The following is a 16414-nucleotide window of genomic DNA, read 5'->3' as shown; positions in this document are numbered from 1 at the left end:
CGTTCTTTCTTGATTAATTCGAGTGAAGGGAAGTTTGTCAGCGACCGATTTGTTGGCGTGCTGTCTACAGGTCAGGGACTGTGGGCGTTGCATGAATCGTTGGCAGGATTCTGGACGATGAACTCGTAGTTGTGAGCTTGTCCTGTGCGTTCTACTATAAATTCGCACAAGGAACGTTGCTGCTGCTGCTGCTGCTCCTCCTCCTGCTGCTGCTGTCGATGGTGGCGGGGTGATGCGCGTGCTTGGACTCGCCCGGCTGCCCGCCGCCGCTGCCCGCCGAGCTGCAACATGTCCAGAGAGAGCATTACCACAACAGCGACAGCCGCACACACTGCGGGACAGCACGCACACACCCACACCCACACACACACACACACACCATGACGATCAAGTGAGTAGAGCCCATGCACTGCGCCTGTGCGTGTAGTCACGTGCTAACATGGCTGGGCAGATACCTCATCCTGCTCTCGCGGCAGGGCAAAGTGGTTTGTGCCTCACCCTACACGGCTCCAACGCCTGCTGACGCCCGCAGCGCCTGGCCAAGTGGTTCACCACGCTCGCGCCCAAAGACAAGGCCAAGATCGTCAAAGACGTCTCGCAGCTCGTCCTCGCGCGCCGCACGCGCATGTGCAACTTCCTCGAGTACAAAGGTCGGTGGTGGGTCCGCGCAGGGGTAGCTCTTCGCTAGGCTCACACATTCTGCCAGACACCAAGATCGTATATCGCCGCTACGCCTCGCTCTTCTTCATCGCCGGCTGCGACTCGACCGACAATGAGCTCATCACCCTCGAGATTGTCCATCGCTACGTCGAGCAGATGGACAAGTACTACGGCAACGTGTGCGAGCTCGACATCATCTTCAACTTCCAAAAGGCCTACTTCATCCTCGACGAGCTGCTGCTGGCCGGCGAGATGCAGGAGAGCAGCAAGAAGAACGTGCTGCGCTGCATAGGGCAGCAGGACAGCCTGGAGGACATGGAGGTGAGCGAGATTGGCCCTTGAGCTTCGTCCTCCCACGCGCCCAGAGCGCCATGTGGCTGACACGCCCTCCGCTGTCCAGGCCGAGGACGACATCCACTCGAAGATCATGTAGCCTGTCCGTGTGCGTCGGTCTGGAGAGCAAGCACGAACCCTCACTGACCGTGTCGCCCCCCGGCACCAGGAAGCAGACGACTTCAAGGGACGTCTGCAGGACAGCGGCATCTTGTAGCACTACAGGCACAGCATGGAGCGCTCAACGGCGCGTGAAGCACCGAGTTATACGGCGCTGTGGACTTGGCGACTGGAGAACGCACCACCAGTCATCCCGCCGTGACACGCGGATGACTATGGCTGTACTCTATCTACTACAACTATACGCAGCCTCGCGCGCACCGCTCGACCCAGCAGGTTTGGCACTAGCGGTCTGTGGGACTCGAACGTGATCACAATGTCATGCTATCGAGATCGCTCCTTTGGCTCTCCCTTTCTCTTTCTCTTTCTCTTTCTCAATCTCCTTCGGTCGCTGGTCTAACAAGCTCAACCCTCTAGCCACAGACTCTACACGTCAGCGCACTGCACTCCAAACAAATGTGACAGCAAGCGGTTCGGACCAACACTGGTCCTTTTCCCAGAACCCTATCATCTGTGCAATCCATCGTTGCCGAGCTCTTCGAGAGTTCGTCATCAGGCAACCAATGTTACTGTCCTGCTCTCCATGTGCTCGCTGCGCCTCTCCACATGGTCGCAACAGACCAAACCACTAACACTGTCCCGCAGCACCACTCACCGTCTCTCGCCGTCCCATTCCGACCGTCACTACATGTCGTTGGTCGAGGAGTGACGGCCCTGTCGGCTGTTCTCGAACCAGCCACCAATCAGGAAAGGCAACCCGACCCCATGCCGGCACGCCGCTTTTAGCTTCTGCCAAGGCAGCTCCGACCGCTCTTCGACGACGTACGACGCAATCAGCCTCTCACACCACCACCACCACCACCACCACCACCACCACCACGATAACTACATGTCCATTGCCTGCTAGACCACTGTCTGGCCGTTCCAACAGAATCCTCACCTCTCTGCAGCCAGCCTGGAGTTGTTGCCATCTGTTGCATCGGCTCGCGCAGGCCCACCCCACGATAAAGGAGCGCCCACCCAGTCAGCAGCTTCGGCACGCCGACACGAAGCCACGCTCATCGCAGAGGTAGTCGTGTCATCATCCGCACACTTCAGCGATAGCAAGGAACCCAATCCGACACGATGAAGGTGTGTGTTTGATGCGGCTCGACGCGCTCAGACGTGCGATGATGTAACTAACCGAGCAATCCGCAGTACCTTGATTTGTGCGCACTACACGAGGTCAACCTCGCCCTAAACTTCGACACCCAAGACACCGCCATTATCGGTGGATGCGATCTCTGGACCGTAAAAGCAGCTGGCAGCGATAAGAAACTATACAAGCGCATCGAGAACACGCTCGAGGCCAGGCACAAGGACCATCTCGCGGCTATTGCAGGCTTATCTGAGCAATCGGCTGCGCAGTTCGCCGACGACATAGATGTCGAAAGGGACACGCCTTTCGGCAGCTTCAACGAGGCTTCGAATCGACACTCGTTCGCTTATCTCATCGCGACATTGAACGCGACACACATCGACTACGACTTTGCGAACACCTTGAATCCTGACGAGTTCCGCCGCGAAACCCAGCAGAGCTTCATGCACAAGATCGACCAGACCATGTACTATCTGCGCCCTCAGGTCTACTCTGCCGGTCTGCCCGCAGGCGCCGTCACACCACTCGGCTCACCGATATGGAGTCCTAGATCTTGGCAGCTGCTCGACAGCGAGATGGACATGGTCAACTGCGAGTACTACGCCTGGGAGCCGTCAGACGACCCTTTCGCCGATGATGGCGCCATCTGGAGCCACCACTTCTTCCTGTACAATCGCGATCGCAAGCGCGTGAGCTACTTTTACCTGCGTGGCATCTCTGCCCTCTCGCCAAGTCCCAGCATGTCGATGTCGCTTATGAGCAAGTTCAAGCAGTCCAACTTCGAGTCGAGTACCAACGCTGGATCGCGCAAGCGAGCCGAGTACTGGCTTGGCGATCGCGCGCGCAAGGGTCTTGAAGCGTATGGCGACAGCGACGAGCTAGACAATATGGTCATCGACCACCCCGGCGATGTTGTCGATGCGGATCAGGACAGATTCGTTCCCATCCGTGAGATGAGCATGGATGCTGACTACTACGAGAGTGAAGGCGATAGCGACGTAGAGAGTCTGGTAGAGATGCACAGACGTAGGAGGAGTGGCGTACGCACCATGAGCGAGGGCATCATGGATCGCATGGAGCTCTAGGGCATCTCTCCATGTCTTACTACGTACGAACGACGATGTCAATCAACTTGACAGTGCATGGCTATGCACTTACGATGCGGGTTTCCTTTCGGTTGCATGCTACGGCGTTTTCGGTTGGACTTGAGGCGACTGATCCACTGGGCGGGCATAGGACATGCCCAAAGCTCGACGACTACGACAGGGCGTTACGGTCGGTGGGAGCGACGCGTTTCACGTCCTTGTATATTCTGTCTCGAGATACCCATTTCCTTACCCTGGTTGTTCTTCGGATTTTGTTTTTTCCGTCTTTATCTGCTTCTTGTCTACAGTTGCACACCTTGCAGGCACGCTTCGTACTTGTTCCGAGGACATGCCCAAATACAACGAAGCTTTCCATACAAGCTTAGATCTCGTCCTTGTGACCTGGTGGCACTCCGTTTGCTAAGATTCAGTCAGATTTGTGATGCGCATGGCGTCTGTTCAAGACGCTACGTGGGGCGGAACTGTTACATACAGGGTCGTCCACGTCAACAATATACATCCACTAAGCCTAAAGGTAGACAAGTCCAGACTCGCAACCAGGAAGGTGACTCTCAAGATAAGCACAACGGGACTTCAAGATTATTGTTGATGTACAGCTAAGCAACGCCAAACGCTGCAGCTGAGCTAGTTTCGAGCACATTTCGAGCACATTCCGAGACGCCAGTACTTTCGGAACATCTTTACATGATATTGCTACTCCATACCTTCGCACTAATTTGTCGGCCTGGAGCGAAGGTGCGAATGGCGTAGATGAGCAAATTGATTCTTCGCAAGTGGTTTGGTTCTATACAGGGACTTCAAGAGCACCATGGCGCACACTACCGGGCACGCTGGACGTCGCTCGGTGTCATGAAGATAAACCTTATAGCAGACAGTCCTTAACGCTGTGGTTCCGATGTTCGACAAGCTCTCCGGTCTGGTCTAGTGAACATCAACAACACCGTCATCATGAGAACGAGGTTGCAGAGCCTCCTCATCCCCGCGCTGTCGAATACCACATCAGCACTAATTGGGTACCCAATCTCAAGTCAGTACCTTCGTCTACTTCCTCCCTCCGTTGAAAAACATACTGAAGACCGTTGGTGTACAATCCTAACTGTGCCTTTGCATGTCGAGACATCTTCTCCAGCGCAATGCTGGGATGTTCTGGCCATGATCACGCCTCCGGAGCACACTCCCAAGGTCAAGGCGCAACATCGCCCGAATGCTATGCGAGCGACACACCCTGGCTGACCACACTCGCCAACTCATCAGCAGTACCTGCACAGAAATCGCGCCGTGGAAGCTCGAAAAGTACTGGAGCGAGAGGGTCACGGGGACGCTTACGGGTGTGCAGCCTAGGTGGACTTACCAGGAGACGTTGGTCCAGATTGAACAATCTGAGCGTCCAAGCAGACTGCTAGAGGGAGATGAGATGCTCGATTTCACGGCGGCCTTTGACGAGGAGACATGGGAATCGACGAGAGGTACTTTGGAGTATTTTGAAAATGTAGAGAGAACGCATTCGAGACATGGGTGAGTGCACACACCGTTGCTTTTGCATGTTTACGTATCCACACTTTCTCGGATCTTGGGAGGTACTCAAGGCTTCGTCGTCTGTATTGGATATTGCGGCATCCTCACGTCTGGTCGGAGAACACAAGCTAATATGGAGCCAGGGTTATCCTCCTAGTCGTCGGCTTTGCGACTCCAATCCTCGTCACCTATATCAGCCATTTCCCATACATGACGTCCATCCTCAACACGCTCAAACCACGCTTCGTCTGGCCCTCTCTCGTTGGGACCTACCACGTCCGCGCCCTTCCCTTCTCCCTCGGCAACGTGCCCACCCTCGGTCAGGCATGGTACGTTATCTTCTTCCTCGTCCTCAACGTTGCCCTCACGGCCGCGGGCTACCGCTTTTCAATCCCCTTCCAATACCTGGTTCCCCAATAGTTAGCAAGAAAAACCTTCCTCATCATGCACATTATTCTCGCAGTCTTCGTTCTCGTCGGCTCATGGTATTACGTGGAGCTTCTCTTCAGCAGGCGCTGGGATACGAGTTCTGGCTCTACGCAGCGTGTGGCGTGTGGTTCTTCGACCGCGGCGCACGAGTCGCTCGAGTGCTTAAGAATGGTATGCGCAGAGCGAAAGTGACGCGCATGACTGATGATATTGTGCGCATCGACGTCAAAGGTATCTGGTGGCATGCAACGCCGGGGAGACACACAAACGCATACTTCCCCACACTCAACCCCCTGCGCCCGTGGGAGAACCACCCATTTAGTATCATCCCAACCACGCTCCTCACCTGCAGCCTCCCTTCCGTTACCTCATCCTCAAGCTCAGAGCACGAACCAACGCTTGACATCGAAGAAACTGGCACTATAACTACAGTCCGCGCCCATGCTTCGGCCAGCCCGCGTACAACCCTCCCAGGTATAACGCTCTACATCCGCAAATCGCACGGCCTAACAGAAAACCCTTTCGACTCACTCCTCGCTCCTCACCCTCATCGATGGACCCTACGCCAACACCACCCCCACCCCGGTCCTGCTCACCGACCGCCTGGTACTAATAGCAGGCGGGATAGGCATAACTGCCCTACTCCCCTTTAATCACATTACGCCAATATCTCCCTCCATTGGAGCATCAAAACGAGAAGCCAGGGCCTAGTTGACGACGTGCGTCCAGCGCTTGACAATGTGGCGGAGAAGCACATCCGTGTCGGCGAGAGGTTAGATATCGAGAGCTTGCTTGTGCGTGAGGAAAGCGCGGGATGGGAGCGCATTGGCGTTGTCGTGTGTGGGCCGGGGGCTCTGTGTGAATCTGTGCGGAGCGAGGTCAGTGAGCGTGCGAGGGCGGGGACATGGACGAGGTGAGATTTGGATGTTGAGGCGTTTTCTCGGTGAATATTGTCTAGGTTAAGATTTTGGTAAGATTTGGTCAAACGTCTGTTCTTTTTTACAACGCGTGATGGAAAATGCCTCCTGGCTTGATTGAAGATTATGTATCGACTTTACAGTTCATTGACGTGCATCACATCAGAGCCAGAACCTCCCATCCCAATATTCTCCCATCTATAAAGTCACTCCGGACATGATGTTTCAGCTAGAATTAGCACGAAATTGCCAAACTCGTACAGTGCTCACTACAGTCAAACAACACAATGGCAGTGGTCCTCAAATGATATCAAAAGACATCAACACACCAGCCCATGACTCCGTACTCCCACCACCCATCCCATCTGAACCCTAACCCACCTTAACCTTCTTCCATCAGAACGACTCAAGCCAACAAACCTCCTCATTACACAGACAACCTCACACCACCAGTAGCAAAAACCACACACAGCCCCACCCATCCACTCTCACATTCCACTCTTACCAACTACTCTCACACAGCGCTCACGACATCCCATCCATCCACCCCCGCTATAACGCCAACGTCACGCCTGCAGTGCAACCGCGCCACGTCCGAGCATCCGCGACCCACACCCTGCATCGCACGGCATCGCGTCACACTGCCCTGTATCACATTGCACCGCACCCCGACCGCCGACAACAAGTCTCGTCGCCATCGACGCTGAGGCATCATCTGCATTGTGCAATGTGGCACGGGGCATTTGCTGCTTGGGGCGATTGAAGCCTGGTCGCAGACGCAGGGTGGGGATTGCGTTGACAGGAAAGCAGGGGGATCTGCGTTACGTGATGTATTCATGTTCGATTTCGAAGGTGAGGTTGTGTGGTTGGACGTGAGAGGATGCGGTGCAGTGCAGTGCGGTGCGGTGCGGTGCAGTGAATCTCAGGACCGCGAATCTCAGAACCGTGAATCAGCACAGTACAATACCGTGCAAGCCTGCAAAAGCCCAGCACAGAGCAGCGCAACACACAGCGATCCCAACACATCCACAAGCCCGCATCCTGCGAGATCTAGAAGCACTGGACCGGGCTGCGATTACGTGAGAAGAAAGGGCTATCTGCGTGCCATTACGCCTCTAGACATGCGGTGGCGGGTAGGTTTGCTTAGTCTGGTCTCAAGCGGGTTTGCGGCATGTTGATGGGAGAGGGTTGGGGTTGTTGCTGGGATCGGTCGTGTGTGTGGGATGCAGAATACGATTTGCAGGGCAGGCGGGCTGCTTTCTTTCTGTTAGGGTGATGTCGAGGGCTGTCTGGTTGAGGGTTGTACATGCTGAGCCCGCACACGAAGTCTCTGTTTAACGACGAGCAGAGGGCAGAAGTTGGCATTCTGTATACGACCACGGGGTAGGCATCTCGCCGGCACTTCTGTTAGAGATGAAGCTTCCAACGGCCGAGTCCTCTGTACCCCGACTGCACACGGAGTTGAGCAAGGCTGGGAGTACCTCTTCTGTCCGGACATGAGGAGATTACGTGCGTATACCTCGTAACGCAACTCCTCCACACATGACATTGTGCAAGATCAGAACAACATCATCCTGAGCGTCACACAGCGAGTCTGATCCCCAGCCCAACCTCCCACTACCGGAACGAGCACTTCGATCCCTTCGCAGCGGCCGCGAATCGAGCTGACGATGTTGCGACGGAACGAGCTTGGCAGCGATCGTCGATGATGGGGCTATTGGGCGGACATCTGGGACGGTCCCTTCCCCAAGCTCTGGAGATCGTGGGGGCGCAGACGTGTGTGCATTAGTGCATGCAAGACGTGTATCATCGATCGGGAGCGGTGGCCGAGTGATCGGTCTGCGGGGGTTTTTGGCGTGTGGACAGACCACAGCAGCACGGCAGCAAGAGCCGGGAGCAGACGTTGGCGATGGTAGCTGGCGTGACGTTGCTGTCGTAAGAGCTTGATTCGTTGAGTGGCAACGCCTTGGTGGAAACTAACAGCTTCGGCTGGCTCACCTACCGGATCTAGGTACACCACCTCATGACCAAACTCGAGGGCTACTACTCCGGGTATGGCCGACGCTTGCCATGCCCAGTGACTCCGTAGCCCATTTTGCGCCGGCATGCCATGTGAACAAAGAATCAGAGATGGTGCATCCCCACTGCAGGTCTAGTCAGGTAGCGCTGATGGCTCCCAAGCTTTCCAAGCGCTCAACCAATCGACTTCCAGACTCGGTACACAACCGGCAACACCGGACGCTCCGTTGCGTGATGGAGGCAGGTATGCAAAGATCGTCGCGACGTGGCGCCTGGAGACACGCCGCGACGCTGTGTTCTTTGTTTCCTTATGCACCTGTATGTAGTCTAGCGCTTACCTACAGAATAGGTAATTCGTCTTCTGGTCATCTAGTCGTTTGAGTGTACTGCGTGCTATTCCCATGGCAAGTATAAGCGCGAACATATGAGCTCTTTCGCGCGTTTTGACGTTCTCGGCTCTGATCTGACCGTGCTCGATGCCGTGTTTATGCTCCTCCATTGGTAGAGTGCTGGTCCGGGCTGCGCCTGTCGCCGCGCGTTAGATGATACCGATACCGATGCCCGATTTGTGACCGAAGTCGACCGCTGTGTGCAGGACCGGGGAAATTTGATGGGCGAGTGGTGGGATAGTGCAGAGCTCGGACATGTTGGGAGGTGAAAGATGTACAAGAAGGGTTAGGCAGTTTTGTATGGTAACCTTGTGGCTGGGACGCAAAGATCCTGATGGAGATGAGATTCGAGGGCGATGTGGATGGTATGTCGTTGGCTTTTTCGATGCTCATGGAAACTGGAAGGCACCGAGAAGAGGGTCGTGGGTCACGCGCGCTCAGTCTTGCTTGCGGCTCCATGGTTGACATGTAGTCGCTTAGGAGTATTAACGCTGGTGGGCCACCATCGCCTGTGCAGAGCCCGTTGAACAGCTGTTTCGTTGACTATTCGAAGCGGACATTGTTAATATCATAACGTGGTTGTATGTAGGAATCGACTGCATGACTATAGCATCGATGATGTGTGAAGTGGTGGCTGCGAAGTCTGGAGGGGACGCTGTGCTCAACGCGCGCTACCGGTAATCTTGGAATACCAGCACTGAGGGCTGCCACCAAGATTACATTACGCGTTAGAAAACGGCTTGCTCAGCTACCGAAAGCACAGTATCTCCACAACGACGGAGCGTGTAGCCGTTCTGGTAGCGACTTCAGCTCATGCAGGGTCGAAGCTGCAGGCAAGTCTCGAGCAATCGAGGTTGTGCTTGGTGGTGATGATTCCTAGGCACGCCTACCGCAGACCTCGCGTTTCGTTGTCGCAGCTGTTGGGCATTTGCACGCCTGTAGGGAGGCCCTCAGTTGCTTGCAAGCTCTTTCGTTTCTCACTTGACATGTGAAGGGGGAGACGTGACGAAGTCGTTGCGTGCATTGATCAGTCCAGATTCTGGCCGTTTTCAGCTGAGCTGCATCCTGCCGTTTTGGACAGGCGAGGCTAGTTTCAGATGCACTAGACTCCCCGCATCTGGTTCGTGGAGAACAAAGCGACCCATCTCACGGCCATCCCTAACAAGCGAAGCGGAAGGCGACCGAGAGAAGGCGCATCGCTGAGAAGACCCATGAGTGGTAAGCGCTTGCTGAAGAGTCTTTGTTGGGACGACAGACGGTGTTTTGAGTGACCCTCAGGCACGAGGCTCCGCACAATTGGCGTCGCGGATACATGGCGCTGGATTCGCAAGGTACGCGTGTATAGCCACAGGTTGAGGCAGCTTAGTAGACGGACCCGGATCGCGCCGTGGCTGGTTCCTGCTGTTACATGCAGAGCCTCGAATATGCCGATGTCATAGACAGGTCTACCCTGTCACAACAACGGTGATGAGTACACTTGGATGCATTATGACTAGTGAAGTCCCCAGCGAGGGAAGAAAAAGAGTAATTGCGATCGCGTTGTCATTGGCTCGAGCGCCCCAAGCCACGCTTATTACACTTCCTGTTTTGGCATGAGCGAATTTGAAGGTCCGGAAATTGCCAATTAGACAGGTGTCGACGCAACAACAAACTCGGAGATGCAACGTAGACAACGAGCGATTGCTGGTGGTGCCTGGAAACGTTGCAGCAGATAGCGCAGCGGTCATTGGCCGTGCCATCAACCTCATCTGCCAAGGCTTGATAGTGACATGTAACGGACGCCAGCACACATTCGGTTGCATACCATCGGCTGCTCGAAGCCCATTGTTCGCGACGGAGCCGTCGTTGAGTGGTCTCTGCAGGTACGAACCAATGGCGTACCATGGTTGTGAGTCGACGCTTGCACGGAGCTGCAAAGCAACATTGGGACAGTTGTCGAGATTGCTCCGTTCCAGCGATACAACACTCGACCTGTCTTTCGTGGTCACGATTTACAGCATTTAGTTCGTCGTTGGCCAAGGCAAAACCTAGTGGGTCTTCTCAGGAACGTTCGGTGGACCGGACAGGAGATGGAGACATGCCATCTCACCGCTTGCCGGCTCGGAAAGAAAAGTACAAGCCAACTTTCGCCGGCGCAAGGCTACAAGAGACCGCGCGAAGCTGGAGGTTGCAAGTGAAAGCTGTTGGACGCGAGACTCCACCTGCAGTGGGTTGTGTGACGTTCGGCCTTGTTGCCTTTCAGCCTGTTTTCCGTATCCTCGTAAAAACCCTGCTCAAACCGGCATGCTCCTTGAAGGCAAATCAAGATTTGCCCCGAGAATTCTCTGTCTCGGTCTCCGGCGGCCGAGGTTTGGTCCCTGTAGATCATTCTCACTGCGGGAGACAGGCCTACCATGCTGGTGACGTCTCAGCATCACCAAGTTCCCAGCGTGCTCGGGCAGGAACTGCGAAAGGGTATCCGTGGCCGAACACGTCCCGGATGGTGCAAAGCGTGTCCACCGCATAGCTTCTCGGCTATACTTGCGACGTCGAGACTGCCTGGATGTTGCCTGCAGCGGCGGCGACGGCGTCTAAAAGATGATTGCAGTGGGCCTGGATCGGCATGCCGGACATGAAAGCGCTTTGAATGCAGCAAAAGCAAAACCGCGAACAGTCGGGCCGTACACTGTATTGCTGAACACGAGGAGGTGCAGGCTGCATTGCAGAGGGCGTTGCAGAGGGCATTGCAGAAACATTGCAGAGGGCGTTGCAGAAACATTGCAGAGGGCATTGCAGAAAAGATTGCAGAAAAGATTGCAGAAAAGATTGCAGAAAAGATTGCAGAAAAGATTGCAGAAAAGATTGCAGAAAGCATCGCAAAAGGTATTGCAAAAAGGCATTATACACTCGCTAGAAACGCAGGCGTCAGGACCGTCTGAAGATACAACGGTTAGCTGCCTGATGCATATCAATGGAGCTCGCTGTGATTGCCCAAAACAAGGCACCTCGATTGTGAAGCGCATGCCGTGTCGATGCAGAGGCCGGCCTTGGCTGGGCAGACGCAGGCATGCAGTACGGCCGCTTCGTCTCTCCCGCTTCTCCGCATTTTGTCTCGCATGACTATTTATGGTGGCGAGGCCGAGCTCCTCGTTCTCGCTTACCAACAAGGTAAGGCTCGTTGATAGCGCCTCTTCTCTGGGAAGAGGCTGCTAGCCATGCAGGGGTAAGCTGGACGCCTCTAGTTCGATTGGTCGCCAACTGCGGCATATCCAATACCAACTTGGCAACCGGGGGCTTGCTGGACCCACCTCGAATGGGACGCGTGAAACATGCGGTTGCGCATCCTCATGTGGAGAGGGTTGGACTCGAGCACTCGAGCCGTGTGTTGCGTGGAGAGTGCGTGTGAAGGTCATGCAATTCGGCAGCGGCGCCTGGTGGTGAGAATGAGGATGAAGATGAGGATGAAGATGAGGATGAAGATGAGGATGAGGATGAGGATGAGGATCAGGATTAGGATAGCATGGCTTGCCGCCGTGTGCGCGTGTACAGGGGAGGAAGCAGAGGTTCGCCGGGTTGCGGCAGGATGCCAAGACGATCTCAGAGAGATGGTGCATATCGCGCGCAGGTAGCTTCAGCGAGTGAGGGTGCGCGTTCGCGGTGTGAGAGGGCTAAGTACTGACTCGAGCAGACGCTGCATGTCTGCACGTCTTTTGCAGGCCGTTTGCACACGAGTACGCTTTGGTGGGTAGTCCTCATGCAGACGCAGCGACGAGCTGCAGGTGCTCGACCTCGACCGCGCTCCAGCAGGCACTCGACAAACGGCGATGAGGGGCACCGCAGGAGCGCTTGACTTTATGACTGTCGATTGCAGTCGATTGCAGTCCAAGACAAGAAACCTGCAGCTGGCCTGTCCACGGCCATGGTTCGTCATTGTCGACATGATGGTTGTGTGGAGAGGCAGGTTGGCGGGCCAGCTGGTAGTCCTCGTGATTTCTGATGGAGATCAGGCACAGCCGGGTCCGAAATTCCGCAGTGCGCACATTGCTGCTGCGCTACGGGGCGTTCCTGCATGGCCAGCAGGTACACAGTCCACAGTCTACAGTCCACAGTCTACAGGCTACAGTCCACAGTCTACAGTCCACAGTCCACAGTCTACAGTCCACAGTCTACAGTCCACAGTCTACAGTCCACAGTCTACAGTCCACAGGCTACAGTCCACAGTCTACAGTCTACAGTCTACAGTCCACAGTCCACAGCCCACAGCCCACAGCCCACAGTCCACAGCCCACAGTCCACAGCCCACAGTCCACAGCACACGGCAGAGACGACAGAGGCGGCCGTCGACTGGGTGCGTCAAATGCAGGAGTGGCGTGCTGAGGGCGCAATCAACACACTCGCAGCCATCCAGCGGTGGTGCAGGGGTGCAGGGGTACAGGCCACGGTACCCCTACCAGAACACGCTGCGCGCGAGTGCGAGTGGGCCCTGGTGGGCTTGACACCTCAGATTGGCACCCGTGCGCCGTGCATGTCCCGTCCAGCGTCCGCTTGCCAGCGACAAAAGCGTCGGCCGCGCCGCCCAGGTTCGCTGCCACCCACGCTTCCAATCCACCAGACCCGTCTCCCCTCCACGGCCTCAACCCCCCCCCCCTCCCCAACACCCTGGAGCCCATTGTCGCACTCACCACATCTGAGGCGGCGTGCGGTATCTGTCCGCTCTTTTCCTAGTCCTTTATTCTTTAATTCGGGGTGTACTGGCTTCACCCTCCACGCCGCTGCTGCACCACCACCACCACCGCCACTGTCACCACCACCACCACCACCACCACCACTGTCACCACCACTGTCACCACCACCACCGCCAACACCAACACCAACACCCACCGCATACGACTGCTGCCCTCCCCCTCTGCACATGCTGCATGCTCCACGATTGCTCGGCCCTGCCATCCGCCTGCTGCCCTCCGTCTCCCGCTAGTCGTACTGTGTGCTGTACCGCGACAGCGCGCGCTTGCTTCGCCTCGCTGCCGCCGTCCTACCCTAACTTCACACTGTCCCCCTCGCCATGGCTCAGATTGCTCTGCCACGCCATCAGCCCACACACTCGCAGTCGGCCGCTGTAGGCTCCCCGCTCTACCAACGTCGCCAGCAGTCCAACGCCGCCATGGTCGAGATGGTCCCCAATCCAGACTTCTCCTTCCCCATGCGAGCACCAGAAAAAGACGACGCCTCGCCGACCAAGCCTCGCCCAAAGTCAATGCAGTATCCAGCCGCCCGCCGCGGCTCCATGCCGCATGCCAGGCAGAAGTCGGTCAACGCCCTGCCTGCCTTCTCCTTCAACCCCGCAGGCAATGCACCACCGCCCGCAGAGACGTCTCCCCAGACATCGCCGCTCCTCCCGCCGACGACGCCTGCGAAGCCTGTCCACGGCCACCGACGAGGTGGGAGTGAGCTCATTGGAGGCTCTGCTCGCACGGGCGCCACGTTGCTGAGCAGCAGCCCCACAAAGGATGGTTCTCTCTCACCACCCACAACGACACTACAGCCAGGCCCGCCCACTGGCCGCCGTGGTCACGCCCATCGCCGCTCCACCGCCATCTCGTCGCACGACCTGTCGGCCATTATGAGCCCTCCGGCACCAACTCGTACAGGCAGCGCACCCAGCACCCCTGCCGACGACCTCAACGAGTTCAAGTTCGGCCATTCGATGAACAAGTCCATGTCACAGCCCTGTCTGCGAAACAGCAGCTCCGACGACGAGTCGACACCACGCCCTCCCTCCAGGGCTCGTGTTGGCTTCTCCGACAGAGTAGAATACATCCGACCTCTCTCCACAATCTCCTCGGAAACGGAAGCATCGACACTCCGTGGACACTCGACTGCAAACAGTCTGTCGTCCATTGTTGGCGGGAGCACCGTGAGCCCACCGTTTACACGCTCGGGTACACCAACATTGAGCACAGTAGAGGATGAGAGCCGACCTGGCACAGCCGGTGCTATCTTGGACAAGATCCTGAGCAATCCTTTGATCGACGACGTGCCTGACCGCAAACGACCCATGTCTGCCGTTTCCTCCTCCTTACGTTCCCACTCCGCTGGATCGAGCCCTACCTCGCCTGACATGCCGACAAAGAAGCGAGGCTTCTTTCGCTTGGAGTCCAGAAACGGCGACAAGTCCACGCACCGCAGGCTGCCGACCAGTATCTCCGACCCTGCCCTCACAACAACCTTCAACTCATCTCCCCTGGGATCACCCATGGACGCTGAACCCGCTGAAGATACAAAGTCAAAATCGAAAAAGTCCAGCCATAGGCCGCGGAAAGTCAAGTCCTGGGCAAACTCCATCATACCAAGGAAGGGGAAACACAGCAAGAAGTTGAAGCGAAGCGCACCTACACTGGAACAGCCCAACGCAGTGGTCGAAGACGAAGACACGGACTCTTCAGAAGAGCTAGATTTCGATTTCAGCCCAAACTTTGACGACGACACCTCAGTCACCATTGTCTCGCCAACGGTGGACACAGCGCCAGGACCCAAAACCAACACTGACTTTGCGTCGTGGCAACCTCGACAGCTGAAACGGGTAGACTCGGATGTCATGAGCCCCATTATTGACATGGATGCAGCACTCGGCCCGTTCAATACCCCTAACGGCGCGAACTCGAAGAACCAGCAGCGAGGGTTTTCGGCTCATCGGAGGGCCATGCACAGTGCGAGCGGCTTTACTCCGAATCACCGCAGGACCGAAAGTGCCCCTGAATTGGTCCCCTTCGAGTTCAGACCTTCCGTTGCCACCAGCACCTCGCCAATGGCCGACGTATTTGAAGAGGAAGAGCCTGAAGAGGAGAAGCCAGAGTCGAAGTTGGGATCAAACCCCGCATCCATCGCCGAAGCGCCTGAGCAGGCTGACGAGCCAAAGATCGAGGTTGTCGAAACGGATAGCAGACAAGACGGACCGGCAATCAACTGGAATTTCAACGATGGTCTTGGCTTGAAGCGTGCTGAGCCCAGACACTCCCCTATCCCGGAAGAGCCTCTTTCTCCACATGCTCTACCTCCGTTCATTCCCAGCGCAAGCTGTTCTCAGGTCGAGGTTGTCGAAGACTACGAAGAACCTCGTACTTCTTCGCTCACGCATTCTTCCGACTCTACAGTTACACCACGGTCGACGCTAGATGAGCTCAAGGATCACCACTCAACTATGGCTGTCCCAACTCCGCTCGCGCAGCAAAGTCTCATGACACCCAATACTGTCACCTCGTCCTTTGGTTCACCGGATTACCGATCCAGTCAGGTTTCTTTCGACACTCCTCGCGTAGGCACTGCGGCTTCATCCGTGACCGACTACCCAGCAATGCCTTCACCACGTTTCGGAGAGCCTGGACCTGAGATGCGCATCTCATCGGACGATGTGCCATCATTGACTTCTTCGAGATCGACAATGACCAGCAACCTGCAGGGCACCTTCCCTCTTCCCGCTCCCCGCAGGCTTGGCGATCGCTCCGCGTCGCTCTGCTCAGCTTCCAGTGAGGTTGAATCCCGCCGTCGCAAGCGATCTAGCATCGCAAGTCTCTCCCGTTTGATCAATGGGTCATATGGCAGCGAGAGGAGTAAGCTCTCGATTGAACAGCGCCCTCAGTCTGCCTACCTTGAACCCGTCGCCAAAGATCCCAAAAAGAAGACTAGACGCTTGAGCAAGCTGAAATTCTGGAAGTCATCGAGAGACTCAGCTTCCTCCTCTTCGCACGCTCAATAAATCTGTTACTGCCATCACCGACACCTGCCACTTCTTGCATATTATCACGTACTCTA

The 16414-nt window shown here is 56.1% G+C and overlaps 4 protein-coding genes across 5 annotated transcripts, besides 9 other annotated features; all 4 read left to right on the top strand.

Annotated features, from left to right (window-relative positions):
• Position 1: part of a tandem repeat that runs on past the window's edge.
• Positions 2 to 177: 176 nt separating this feature from the next.
• Positions 178 to 215: a tandem repeat.
• Positions 216 to 338: 123 nt separating this feature from the next.
• Positions 339 to 379: a tandem repeat.
• Position 380: 1 nt separating this feature from the next.
• EKO05_0007905 (AP-1 adaptor complex sigma subunit Aps1) lies at positions 381 to 1093 on the top strand (the record flags this gene model as incomplete). 2 transcript variants are annotated; one of them, XM_038941001.1, is made up of 5 exons in its annotated part: positions 381 to 391; positions 452 to 485; positions 533 to 650; positions 707 to 981; positions 1061 to 1093. In XM_038941001.1, the coding sequence occupies 5 exons, from the start codon at positions 381 to 383 to the stop codon at positions 1091 to 1093; spliced, it is 471 nt and encodes a 156-aa protein (XP_038796956.1). The 2 variants fall into 2 exon arrangements, with proteins under 2 accessions (XP_038796956.1, XP_059493134.1); XM_059637151.1 differs by having other exon boundaries at positions 707 to 1093.
• A 371-nt stretch (positions 1094 to 1464) lies between these two features.
• Positions 1465 to 1489: a tandem repeat.
• A 468-nt stretch (positions 1490 to 1957) lies between these two features.
• Positions 1958 to 1993: a tandem repeat.
• Positions 1994 to 2238: 245 nt separating this feature from the next.
• On the top strand, positions 2239 to 3336 carry EKO05_0007904 (RNA polymerase III-inhibiting protein maf1; the record flags this gene model as incomplete). Its single annotated transcript, XM_038941004.1, has 2 exons — positions 2239 to 2244; positions 2311 to 3336. The coding sequence occupies 2 exons, from the start codon at positions 2239 to 2241 to the stop codon at positions 3334 to 3336; spliced, it is 1032 nt and encodes a 343-aa protein (XP_038796957.1).
• Positions 3337 to 4561: 1225 nt separating this feature from the next.
• EKO05_0007903 (uncharacterized protein) lies at positions 4562 to 5292 on the top strand (the record flags this gene model as incomplete). The annotated part of the gene is made up of 2 exons (XM_038941159.2): positions 4562 to 4872; positions 5016 to 5292. 2 exons carry the CDS (start codon positions 4562 to 4564, stop codon positions 5290 to 5292), a joined length of 588 nt encoding a protein of 195 aa, XP_038796958.2.
• Positions 5293 to 7099: 1807 nt separating this feature from the next.
• Positions 7100 to 7136: a tandem repeat.
• A 4907-nt stretch (positions 7137 to 12043) lies between these two features.
• Positions 12044 to 12122: a tandem repeat.
• A 566-nt stretch (positions 12123 to 12688) lies between these two features.
• Positions 12689 to 12917: a tandem repeat.
• Positions 12918 to 13383: 466 nt separating this feature from the next.
• Positions 13384 to 13487: a tandem repeat.
• Positions 13488 to 13667: 180 nt separating this feature from the next.
• Positions 13668 to 16358, top strand: EKO05_0007902 (uncharacterized protein; the record flags this gene model as incomplete). The annotated part of the gene is made up of 1 exon (XM_038946330.1): positions 13668 to 16358. One exon carries the CDS (start codon positions 13668 to 13670, stop codon positions 16356 to 16358), a length of 2691 nt encoding a protein of 896 aa, XP_038796959.1.
• Positions 16359 to 16414: the final 56 nt, after the last annotated feature.

Source organism: Ascochyta rabiei, chromosome 13 (genome assembly GCF_004011695.2).
Source record: "Ascochyta rabiei chromosome 13, complete sequence".
Classification (NCBI taxonomy): Eukaryota; Fungi; Ascomycota; class Dothideomycetes; order Pleosporales; family Didymellaceae; genus Ascochyta; species Ascochyta rabiei.
The sequence above is the reverse complement of the archived record's forward strand: the minus strand, read 5'-3'. Positions and strand labels throughout refer to the sequence as shown.